Source organism: Poecilia latipinna, unplaced genomic scaffold (genome assembly GCF_001443285.1).
Source record: "Poecilia latipinna isolate Pla-1442-1.1 unplaced genomic scaffold, P_latipinna-1.0 Scaffold5091, whole genome shotgun sequence".
NCBI classification, from domain to species: domain Eukaryota; kingdom Metazoa; phylum Chordata; class Actinopteri; order Cyprinodontiformes; family Poeciliidae; genus Poecilia; species Poecilia latipinna.
The window spans coordinates 1992-14809 of NW_015117707.1; the positions used below are offsets into that span (position 1 = coordinate 1992).

The window sequence follows — 12818 nt, forward strand, 5'->3', positions numbered from 1 at the left end:
CACACACACGTTACAGCTAAATCGATATTTAATGATGTCATCCTCGCGACAATAATGACGCAATAAAACCCAGTATCACGACAGGACTGCTGGAGCAGGGTTCATTAATGAAGCCGCGTATTTGTATAACAACGCAGTAAAGTTGCAGCGTTTGACGGTCCATCCTTTGCGCTGCTGCTGCTGCTGTAGGATGCCCAAAGCCTGCCGGTAGCTGTGTGTAAGGGCAGATCTGAGTCTCTTCAGGAAACGGGTCTGCTGCCTGACTATGAATCAGGGCTGTGTACGATTGTAGCAGAGACTGAAGCGGCCGCATTTCATTCATTTTACACTATATGAGCCATATGGAGAGATGCGAATCGCGTTGCAGCACAGTCTGAAATGCATAATGACCTCTACACTCAATAATTCAACAACACGCTGCTAGAAATCTCGTTTGCATCGTTATTTCTTGATTGTTAAGACATCAGCGGGTTTTAACACTGGAAATATCAGGGATGAGTGCCAGACTGAATCCCGTGAACTCACCCAAGAGATCGGCGGATGATCGGCTCCCCTCTGCTCCTCCTCTGAGTAAATCCAGGACCCCGGACGGTAAAATACTAATTCAATCGAGGAATCTGGGATAGGGAATTTCGCGAAATCGTTTTCATCCACACTAGGAAAGCGACGTGTGGAAGCGACGTGAAGCCGCAAACCGACCTGATCGATGAAAGCACTCCTTAGAATAATAATAATAATAATAATAATGTTTGGTTGTTGTTGTTTTGTTTTTGTTTTTTTTTTTTTTTTTTTTTTTTTAAAGGGTTAAAATCAGCGGTTCTCTCCAACTCATGCAACCAAAGCGAAATTATTAGAAGAAATAAACCAGAATGTGTGTTTTCGGAGGGTATTCTTTGGGAATTTGGTGCGGCTGTAGTAATCGCGGATGCTTTGGTTGTTGACTGTGCACTTACTGGGCCGCTTCCCCCGGCTCCACCCGCTAACCCAACCTTCCCAGTGCGCCCATTGGCACAGGCAACCGGACATGCAAATCCAAGCTTCCCATTGATGTTTTCCAAAAAAAAAAAAAAAAAAAAAAAGAAAAAAAAGAAAGAAAGAAGGGGAATGGGTTCGCTTTCAGCTTCTCTACTGCGCCATCGTGTGGCGTAATACGTCTTACTTGCAGGGAAGTTCACCTTCCTCCAAAAAAATACTGTATTAAAGTGTACAAAGGTCCCAGATAGAGTGCGTTATATGCTTTTGATTATAATATATGTTATGTGATAGACTAAAAACTAAGAAAATAATGTACCTTTTTAACAATTTTTAAAACAAAAATCTGAAAAGTATGGCGTGCATGCACACAGATTCAGACAGACCAAAACCAATCTAGTACAACCAATTGCCTTTAAAACTCACCAAACTAAAGAAAAAAAACTGCCCATGTGTAATTTAATCGAAGCATTCAATCGAAGCAGCCGTTGTGTGAAGGCCTCAGAGGTTTGACAGAGAACATTCACCCAACAACAGGATCGTGAAGACCAAGAAACAGAGCAGACAGGTCAGGAAAATAAAGGTGTGGAGATGCTAAAAATAGAATTAGGTTATAAAACACATCACTTTTTGGAGCATTGCTCAATGCAACATCTAAAAATGGAAAGATGGAATAACAGAAATTCCAATAGTGACAGACATCCAGAAAGCAAGTTTTCTTTTTTTTTTATTTTGCAAAAAAATATAAGAAATGTTTTTTTTTAGACATCTGCAAGAAGTCCTATTCAAAGATCGGACAAGCCAGACACAGGACACAGCACACAAGTGAGTGAAGATGCTTTGGTTAGGCCTACCTGGCATAGTCCATAGAAAATGTTATCTTTCAGTTCCCAATCTGAGTTTTTCCCATTCCCCAATGATCCTCTTTGCACAATGTCAATGTTCATTAATACGCTGGTTTTTAGTGGAGCTGACTTCAAAGCGGTCAAGTTAAAGCACCAATAAAAAGCTCAGAGACAAAATTCAACAAAAAAAGAGCTGTTTCTGCTCCAATGAAGCGTGGCCAGCTGCCTCTCACACGCAAAGGAACGCTCCAACTTTCCATCGAAGGAAACTACATGAAAAGAAAGTACTTTTTCTTCTCCCTCCTCAACATGTGCTGCACTCATTAACTGTGGCTGATTCCCAGAGCTTGAAAAAATAAACCTGTGATTTTGTTGCTGTGTAAGAGCCTGACACACTGTAGGAACAGCTCAGCAGATGTTACCTCAGTGGAGCGAGGCTTACAGCGAGCACTAATAAGATGCAGTAAAGGAATGCATAAACTGAAAAAAACAAAAAAAAAACAAGCTGTTACAGTTGAATCAATAAACTTTCAGTGGTTCAGTGTAATGCTGTTGCCTTGCAGCAAGAAGTTCGAATCCACGTCTGAAATTTTTCTGCAGAGTTTGGACGTTCTCCCTGTAAATAGACTAAATAGACTGGTTCTCTCTGGGTCCTCCTGGTTCCTCTCAAAGTCCAAAAACATGATTCGGATAATTGAGCTTTCCAAATCCCCCTTCCTCCCCAGACATGTACAAGTGAGACAGCCTACACACTTGACTCAGTTATACCAGTTCTGTCATGAGGAATGGAAGTTCTGCAAAATATAATGAGAAGCTTGTGAAAGGAAACCCAAAATGTTTGACCCAAGTCAAATAATACCAAATATTGAAGTAATGCACTTAAACTTTTACATTTGAAGACATTAACAAATACATTTCTGACCTATTCTTTTATTATTGTGGTAGTTGGCAAATACAAATTTTGATAATCACGACTGACATAAATAAAACAAGAGAGTTTTGGTCTGATTTAACTTCAGACAGAAGAAAAAAAAAAGTCTTTTCATTCAGTGTAAACTTCTGGTTTGAGCTGTAAGCAGTTTCCCTGACAACCACAGCTAGGATGTCTGATTCTTTTGCAACAGCTGCCTCAGAGTGCTGAAGCTTCGCTTGCTAGCATGTTGGACTTTAGCATCAACATTGATATTTATTTATTTTTTGGCATGTCTGGACTGGATGGGTTGTTACTGACATCTGGTGATAATTTAGTCTCAATTGCACTTAAAATATATTTATTTAGAACATTTCTGATGTGTTCAATCCTTATTTTACTCACAGCTTACATATGAAGTACATAATACCTAACTAGCACAAGATTCTTCCCAGATCTAAGGTCTGGTTTCCAATACAAATCAAACACACCAATAACATGCTCCAGTCATCCTTTTTTAAAATTTCTAATGGCTAGCTTCTCTGAATATAGACCCATCAATGCCTCCATTATCTCAAGGCTTAAGTATCTAAGCCTGTAATTATGCTTGCATGTCGATGCAAGACAATTGCAGGAAACCATGGGGTCAAATATGGCCTCCAGTTAGTGACGTTTCCACAGTTGGGTTCTAAAAGCTGAAATGGAAAGATCAATCTGTGATCAAGAAAAACCTCGACTTTCGGCCGTTCAAGGTCAGCAACAAAAAAAGGCCAACCCTTAAATAGACACCTCAATAAGTCTTGCATTTTATTTATACAAAAAGAAAGCATACGAGGAAATAACATATTCTCTAGACACAATGTCGCTAATGAGTTTAAAATAAGCACATTGGAGTTTTATGGCAAGTAGACTTTATAATGAAAGGCCATTATTCTGCAGGTTTCCATTAGACCGTCTAATTCCTCTGATAATCTGCTCATCCAGTCTGGCGGGCATCACATTTAGGTGAAAGCTTTGTTCACAGACTCATTCTCCAACAAAGGAAAGCCTTTGGCAGCATCAGATATCCTCTGCAGAGACTATTATTTGGAGGGCAGACATTTTCTTTTCAGGAATATGACTGGCCTTGCTGTCAATAGATTTTAAGTTGCATTCTTTTCTTTTTTTAAATCATGGCAAACACTTGAGGAGACGTGTTTGTTGTGTTAAATAAAATTTAAAACTGTTTCACCAGTAAATTGAATCATTTGCTTCAGTTTTTTTTACAGTAATTCAACAGAATACTATGACATTTTTACATTATCGTCTATATAGGAGCTCAGTTGAACCTCAGATGGCTCATGTTGCAGGTTATCAATGCTGAAGATGTCCAGTCCAGAGCCTCCACCTCAGGCTAATTCTTCTAGCACAGCGATTCCTGCTTATTTAGGGCAAGAACAATGGTCCCTCAGCTTGTCTAGGCGCTGGCCGGTGCCATTCTCTCAGCCTGCCTCCTCTGCATGTAGGCGTTGTACACGTCCAGGAACATGTCCCTGCAGGGTATGCTGGCTTTCAGTTTGGAGCAGATCAGGAAGGAGCCGGCCATCTTGCGGTGGAGAGAGTAAGTCTCCTCAGGGGGCGGAGTGAGGCGATGGCGCAGCATGATGGGGACGAGGTTCTGGATGCGCTGCGTGGTGCTCTGTGCGCCAAAGTCAAAGGGCTCGGTGGACGCAAAGGCTTCGCCAAGGATCATCACAGCCTCAACATGGGCATCCTTAAAGGTCTGATGGCAAACAAGAAGCTACGTTAAGTTGTCTCTTCTTCATGCCCCTATCTACGGTGCCTTGCAAAAGCTTTAATGCCTGTTAAACTTTTTCACATTTTGCCACCTTACAGCCACAAATCTCAATGCAATACACTGAATTTTAAGTGCAAGACCAACAACAAAAAAGAGCATCTTAAAGTGAGGTGCAAGCACATCCGCAAGTCTTTTGCACTGATTCTACATTTTTGTAGTTCTGAAGAAAATCTTTGCAAGTTAGTTTAACCTCAGTCAGAATGGATTGACAGCATGTGTGAACATCAGTTTTCAAGTTTGCCACAGATCCTTAAGATCCCTGTTTACTTTGCCCTAAATCGAAGGCTAGTCGGTTTGCCTAGACAGTTTGGTTCATTTGGGGAGGTGTGAATGTGCAATCTTACTCTGATGTGGACCAAAAACAGTGAACTTTGTTCTGTTTAAAAACCTAGGTCTTGGTTTGGTTGAAGTGAACTCTGGTGCGGTTTGAATGTATATGTGAATGCCAAGTGGACTGGATATCATTCCATTCCAAAAGCAAGAACCAGACTACAGCGCATGCATTCTGGGTAAATACAACCAAAACAATAGTGTTGGGCGAAAGAAATGGATCGTGTTTTTTTTTTTTTTTAACCAGTGACACTAAACACTTCAGTGACACATTACACTTCATTGTTGTTGGGCTCAGCGCCTTCTTCAGAGGTTTCTGTGTCACTTCCATCAGTGGTTTTTGGTGCAGTGCCACCACAGGCGAGGGGGTGAAATGTTTTTTTCAAAGGGTTTAGTTTGTTTGACATTGCAGTATGAAAACCAAAGGCACAAGCTGAAAATGAAACAAATGTTGCAATTTTGGTCTCAGGACTATCAGGTGTCAAAACACTATATGTTGGATTTAAGTCTGGACTTTGACTGGGCCATCCAAGCACATGATTATCCTTTGATCAAAATCATTCTACTGTAGCCCTAGCTATATGGTTAGAGTTGTTGTCTTATGAAAAGGTGAGCCTGCAAATCATCCACGCGGTGTGTTGAGGTTGGTGTGTAGTGGTAAATTCCACCACACTGGGTTTAATATTGAGTTCAATTTTGGTCTAAACTGTTCTGATCAGTAACATATGAAGGCAGTTGGAAAAGAGGATGGGAGGTATGAAATGACATCAAGCACAGAATGCAAATAACAAAGGTCAGATTAGGCTGAAGAAAACACTACATTAAAAATAAATGAGCAAAGCAGATGCAGCAGATTTAATTAAAACAGCCCACCTTGGTCTCAAAGCCTGTCAAGAACTTCAGGTCTTTGGATTTGGACAGGACGGTGTCCCGATCACCAACAGAAGCTGCATAAACCACCTGGACACATGATGTGAGAGTCCTGACAAAACCATCATGTAGCTGCAGAAACTGCATTAGCGCCATTAGCAGCTGCAAAATGTCTACATGGATGAGTTTCCTTGGTAGTCAGATCCTCAGTGTTCAATTATTCAGAGAAAATCTTCCTTCATAAATCATGTATTGAGATTCACAACAGTCAGCATACCTGGATGTAGTCATCTGTGAAAGTTTCTGGGTAGCCTCTGCAGGCTCCAAAGTCTAAGAGGACGACCTGCAGACAAGGATCGGGGTTAGGATTCGTGCTGCATATCAGAGGAAGACGAGTTCAAAAGGTTCCATTGTGTTAAACACATTCTCCAAATGCAGATTCCTCACTTTGTTGGTTTCAGAGTTGTAAAAGAAGTTGGCCCAGTTTGGATCAGTCTGCATGAACCTGAACTCAAACAGCTCCCTCAGACATAAGTGCAGGATGTTGTAACAGATCTGCAAAGGAAACAAGACAAGGATTTTATTCCTAAATGCATCTGATGGTCATGTCATAAAGCTTTGCAACAAAGTGGATCATCCTTGGGAAAAAAAATATATTTATATAAACAAAACAACAGCATTTAGATGACAAGATATTCATATTACTTTTGTTTATATGCAAGATGCAGATATAGCAAAGCTTGTGATCACTGCATCCTTGCAAAAACAATTTTTGCAAATAAATATACAAATATTTCACTCCAACGCCTAAAACCCATGTGCTTCTCGAGTCAAACTGTACCTGGTTCCTCGTTTCCTGATCCAGGTCTATGCAGCAATCCAGAGGGACTCCTTGCACCAGCTCCATGGATATCACCCTGCGTGCGGACAACTCGCCGATTACCTCTGGGACCTGGAAATATGGGTCACCCTCCAGCAGTGACCTGCAGGCCAGAGATGTGTTGTCCAATAACAGCAAAAAATAATTAAAAAAAATAAATAAATCTTTAACAAGAGTTTGGAAAAAGTGGTTTGAATTTGACATGATGCAAGTCAGTGCACTGACAAACCGCTTTGTGGCTAAGACGTATAAAATTACCTGAACTTCTTGGCGCTCTCTGCTTCCCTCTTATAGTCGCACTCCCACCCCAGCTCTCTCTGGAGAACCTCCAAGCTGCTGTCTGCAAACAGTCCTGTGGACAAGTGGAGCAAAACTCAGCATGTAAAAACAACCAGAGCATAACCGTTCACTTCATTGTTGAATGTGGCATTTCAGATGATGTGTGTGGGAAAAAAGAAGGAGTTGAATCAGTAAGACTTTGTGCAGAAGATTTTGTCTTTAACCCTCATCAACACCTGATGCCACAATAATGTTTCAGGCTAGACAACATTTCTAAAAGACACTTGTATATTATTAATTAAAGCATAAATAGCCACCTGGAAAATGATCCTAACATTTAGTTTCCTGCATCTCATTCCTTCTATTTGCATTTTTTGGTTCCATCTGTTTAACAAAAATGTTAAAGTTGATAAAACCCAAAAGAACAATAGATGGTGTGGAACTGGAGAGCTGGTACAACTGTAGCACCACCTCATGGTCAACTGCAGTGATGACACTGAATGAAAGAAAAACATTTAAATTTAAATAATAATGTTTCACGTAATCAGCTCAATTAAAATGGCTAATAACTTCTGGACATAAAACTAAACAGCATTAATGATAATGATTAATTTTGTATAAATTAATCGTTATAGGTATAAAAAAAAAAAAAAAAAAAAAAACGTAATCAAATGCAATCATTTTAAAATTCTTTTGCATTTGGTTACTGCATTAGTTTTGCATTTCCCTTTAGTTGATCAAGAAGAGCCAACAGAAGGAAGCTTTCCATCTTCACTTAGTGCGATGCTCTGTGTTCCTACACAGCATGCTGCTCAACACTCTGAATCTGCAGCTATAGTCTCGTTATTAATATTCCTGGTGCAAGAAGGAACTTCTTTTTTTTTTTTTTGGTTCTCATACATACTTCACAAACTGATAAATTTTAAGTTTTTTTTTTATTTTTTATCATTTAGTCACATTTCACAGTAAGGCAGGTGTGCACAAAGTATGGCCTGGGGGATTACTTCTTTTTTTTATCATAAAATAACTAAAATCAAAACTCATTTTCTAAACAGTATAAAATGGAAGTTTGAAGAGATAAAATGGAAAGAACAGGTTAGAAAATCATTGTATAAACAAAGCCTCCCAAGTATGTGACTGACAGGATTATTTATTAAAAGATTTAGTCAGTGCCCATATGAGCTCATCTCTAATACACTTAATGTTGATTTTCAGGTCTAAGCCAACAAGTCAAACAGCATTTTCTACTTTTTTAATTCCTGGGACTTTGTGCAATTTACAGACAATAAAAAACAAATATGGTTAAGAGATGATTTTACAGCAGTTAGTTAAATAATACTACTAATAATTATAATAATAAAAACACACATTTATAAGTGTTGATAATGTTTAAAATACAAATACAGGATTTTGCAGTTTGTAATAATCTCCAGGAAATTAAAACAGTTTGTACCATAAACAATAGATGGAAATGGAAGTAGGATGTCGTATTTCAGAGGAGTTATGGACTACAGTCTAGTCATTTTTAATGGAGAACGTGATTAGAGAACATTTGACTGGAAACCTATGTAAGTTTTTAATTTCACCAGTTGCACATATCAGGGTGTTCAAGTTTCTGAAGAAACTGGCGGTTGTAAGGAGGCTGATCATTTTCATAAAGGTAGTTCCTGCTCAAAAATAACTGTGTTTTAGTGTGTAATCTGTAAGAATCTGCAAGTCTAACTAACTTATGTTTTAATTTTGTTTCTCTCACTAGCAAACTTGGTTAGTGAAACAACGTAGCTTTTGGAATATTAAGCATTGCAGCCAGAAATGCTATGAAAAGAAAATGCTGCAGCGATAAAGAGTGGTAAGATATTATTAACAGCATTACCTTCTGGCAGAACCACACTCATCTTCAGTACCGACATCAGGTTGTCTATGTCACTCTGGATGCTCTCTGCTACTCCAGGGTACTGGGATGGAAATGAGAATAAAAAGATTAGAATTAAGACAAACATTGAGGGAAAGATGGTATGTCTGTTTGTGTGAACTGTTTTCTACCTGAATCTTCATGGCAATCTCTCTTCCATCCTTCAACACCCCATGATGCACCTGTCCGATGGAAGCCGCGGCAAACGGTTTATCCTCAAACGATGAGAGCTTCTCCCTCCATCCTGGCCCGAGCTCCTCCTGTAGGACTTTCTACTCAGACAGAAACACACACACACACTTTTCTGTGATTCATTCGATTCAGTCAGTCACTTTGCATCTGTCACGGATAGATCGTGCTTACGGTCATCTGCCATGTGGGCATGAAGTCTGCGCTCTGTCGGACTCTCTCAAAGATCTTCTGCAGCTGAGGGTTGATGAAGGAGTTGTCTGAGAAAAGGGAAAACATGCCAAGGTTGGAAAACAACTCTGACTGTGAGCAGATTTTCACATGAAGCCGTGACAATGGGTACCTTGTATGCTGAGCATCTGGCCTATTTTCAGAGCTGCTCCTCGAACCTTACACAGGGTGTTGACGATTCTTTCAGCGTTGGCCTCCGACAGGAAGGGCGAGTCCATCAGGGCATTCATCTCTGGAAACACCACATAAAAACAGACATGCTACAAAATGCATTCTGAGAACATATGATACTCAATATTAACAGATTACTCCTAAAAAAGAAAAAAGAAATTAGAGCAAGCTGTGATTCCCACAGAGCTCAACTCCTAAACCTTTCAAAGGCTCGTTAAACTGCTTGATCCAAAGCTAGCCCAACTTCTCAGAGTCCCAACAGCTTCCCATTAATCTGTTGAGTTTGTGAAATGTCTGACTGCAGCGAGAACACTAAACAGAGAAGTGAGAATGTCTTCACCTCCTTTTTGTTTCCCTCCTAGCGACTGCTTGGCCACCTCTGCGATGGCACCTATGCCCAGTCCGACAGCCAGTCCTGCAGGGGCCACACACACAAACATTTAATGCTGAGGCTTCTGTCGGAAGAGTTCAAGCGTTTTTCAAATGTTTTTAAAATTCTGGCAATAAGGTTTGTTAGCATTTGGTTACCACTGCCAGCATTAGTAGCACTTTTGACTATAAAAAATATACAATATATAGCGATACACTGTACATACTTGCAAGTGACATTAAAACCACCATGATGAATAATTTTAGTGTTGCGTTGAAATTGGTGGTTTTAATGTCACAAAATAGGAGAAGCATCAAGGGGTATGATTACTTTTGGAAGACACTAAAGAAATCTGGTATTTACATCTTAAAGGGAATATATTATGTAATTTTGACTTCTGAGTTTTATATCATAGCATTTGATTTACAGCATTTGGTTGTGCTATAAAATGGAACTGTGCCTGGAAAATACATAACACTGCCCTTGTTAACAAGAATTTTAACTTTGTAATGAATATTCAGAAAGAAAAAAAAAAAAAACTGTCTGAGCCAAAACAGAAACAAAACAAGTTATTCTCACCGCCAAAATTAACGAGCCGGCTGATTCTTGTGGAGGGAACCTTCCTCTCCTTGGCTCGCTCACTCAGCTGAAGAAGGTGGAAAAAACTGTTATCACAAGTAATTCATAACAGTGCGAGTAAAGGAGAAAAAAAATGTGACTGAGTAGGTTTAAGAAATACAAGTGGAGTTCTGACTTTGCTTGCATTTCATCTAATGCAGCACTACTCTGCTCCAACTGACACATCAGTGCTTCCACATTATAAATTAAATGTACTAAAACACCCTGAGGTATTCATCTCCAAACCTCATTTTAAATACAAACTAGCTCAGATCAAGATTTCTCTATACACAGTAAATATTGTATAATGTGCAGTGATATACAGCGCAGGCATTTCAAACCAACCTTCTGTCTGACTGGTTTTGCCTGGCCCTGTTTTGCCTCTCTGGCTTTCTTTATGTCCTCAGGCGTGAGCTTGGCCACCACCGTGTCGTGGACAGATCTGCTCTGGCAGTAGAAGCGCCGATGGCTGTGGACGGTGTGCAGGAAGCGAGAGTTCTGTCCTGGCCAGCCCGCTCCACCTGGAGCTGTGCCTGGATCAGAAAGAGTTCCAAGAATAAGAGGAAACAGGAAATGTTCGACAGCATAAAGACATGAAGGTGATAACTTCGATCACTCTGCTGGATCAGAGTGTAACACCTGTGGTGCCATATTGACAGAGAAGGAATACGCTGAATCGATGCTTGTTCTTCCGTAGCCTGACATTTAAAGGCTGCTAGAGACGAGCAACAGAGAGTTCATGTTTATTGAGCATTTGATGTCAGCAATATATTTCAAAACTTTTGGACCACAAAAACAAAGCTTGGGTTAAACATCAAGACAAGGACATCCTGGAAAGATGAATGTAAAACCAGTGGAGAGCCAGAGTTTCAGCAGGAACGCCCACTACCAGTCTGAAGAAATAAGGTTTTGGTAATTAAGTGCAAACATTACTTTTTGTAGAGCAGACAAAGCTAAAAATTAGTGGTGGGACTTGCTTAAACCTTTTGAATCAAGTTAATTACAGAGCCAGTAATTAATCAATCATATTTTAATTGAAAGCTATATATCAACAACATAAGTAACATTTTCAATCCACAAACCCTTTTTGTTTGCGCTATTATACCCAATCAGCTTTCAAGTGTTTCAGGAATCCTTAATCATTCATTTTTGTTTCTAAAATCTGGCAAATCGAATCTGGCAATAGCACTGGGGACATCTGAGGTAGCTGCAACCATTAAAATATATGTAAACATTTACATAAGGTTAATTTTTATCAAACCATTGGTAATTGTAAACTGGTCCATTCCTATTCTGAAGTGAGAAAATAATATTCAAAGAAACTTTGTTTAAAACCACAGCCAGTGGAAATACTAGTCAATGTATCCTGAAATACATCTAAAACATTGTGAGAGCTGTCAAAAGGAAAGCTGCCCTGAGATTTCTTGACTTCCAGAGTCAAATCTCCACTAAAGAGGAGAGGGTCAGTCAGTTTGTATTTAATGGAGACCAAAGGGACAATTTATTTGGTACACTGTTGGTCAGTTATAATGAAAACATTATATTCATCCGCTTTCAAAGATATTTAGACCAAGTTCAAAGATTTCTCAGTTTCTGCCTGAGTTTTCTCTTTCTTTTAAATATGAGGTTTAAATGACTTGCAGGCATGTTTTTTTAGATTCCCTTGGTACCACAAGTTTGGTATTTTAATACCTGTGTGCATCCCTGAAGACGGTCCTACTCCTTCTTGGCTTTGCTCTGCAGTTCCAGGGGAGAACTCGGATCCCACCGCCCATCTGGCTGCTTCATCTGGGTCCATATTCTCCCAGCCTTCTGCATCCGGAAACACATCTTCCTTTATAGACTACGATGCACACACACAAACGTGACAGAAAGCATTTAGACAAAGATAGGAGCAGTCGAGCGAAACCTTTGGTGTGTCCCACAGTCACAGACAGCTTATTACACTCACTTCATTGGTGCTGCCCATAAAAGTGGCCAGCAGGCCTTCAGCCACATCCTGAGCAGCTTTGACTCCTGCACCCACAGATGAGTTGCAGGCCATTAATCTGAGCTGCTCTCCCTGGGTGGTGACCAGAGCAGAACCCACTTTACCTGCCCCACGCAGCACCTGCAGGACCTCTGACAGCATCACTTCAGACACACAGAAGGGAGCAAATGAAACAGGGTGGTCTGAAATGGCCAAACACATCAGCCGCAGTTCTCCACCACGCTGAAACTACACTGGAAGGACAATACCGTTGTGAATACAACTGAAACGTTAATAATAATCCAAATTCAAGCTGCAGTTGGAGGTTTAACCTTGGATTTGTCTGGGTAGAAAAGTTACCAGACATGAGCCAGAAACACGTGTTAACTCAAATCAGTGCGGGGAAAAAATATTCTCGAAATCATAGCAAACATT

The 12818-nt window shown here is 40.0% G+C and overlaps 1 protein-coding gene across 1 annotated transcript; it reads right to left on the reverse strand.

Annotated features, from left to right (window-relative positions):
- Nucleotides 1-3509: 3509 nt before the first annotated feature.
- Nucleotides 3510-12565, reverse strand: LOC106943288 (aarF domain-containing protein kinase 4-like). Its single transcript, XM_015026602.1, has 15 exons — nt 12366-12565; nt 12107-12257; nt 10760-10947; nt 10376-10442; nt 9767-9841; nt 9368-9487; nt 9199-9284; nt 8967-9107; nt 8797-8878; nt 6903-6996; nt 6606-6747; nt 6212-6319; nt 6042-6107; nt 5768-5854; nt 3510-4489 (listed from the first exon to the last, which is right to left on the reverse strand). The coding sequence occupies exons 1-15, from the start codon at nt 12543-12545 to the stop codon at nt 4184-4186; spliced, it is 1893 nt and encodes a 630-aa protein (XP_014882088.1). The 5' UTR covers nt 12546-12565; the 3' UTR covers nt 3510-4183.
- Nucleotides 12566-12818: the final 253 nt, after the last annotated feature.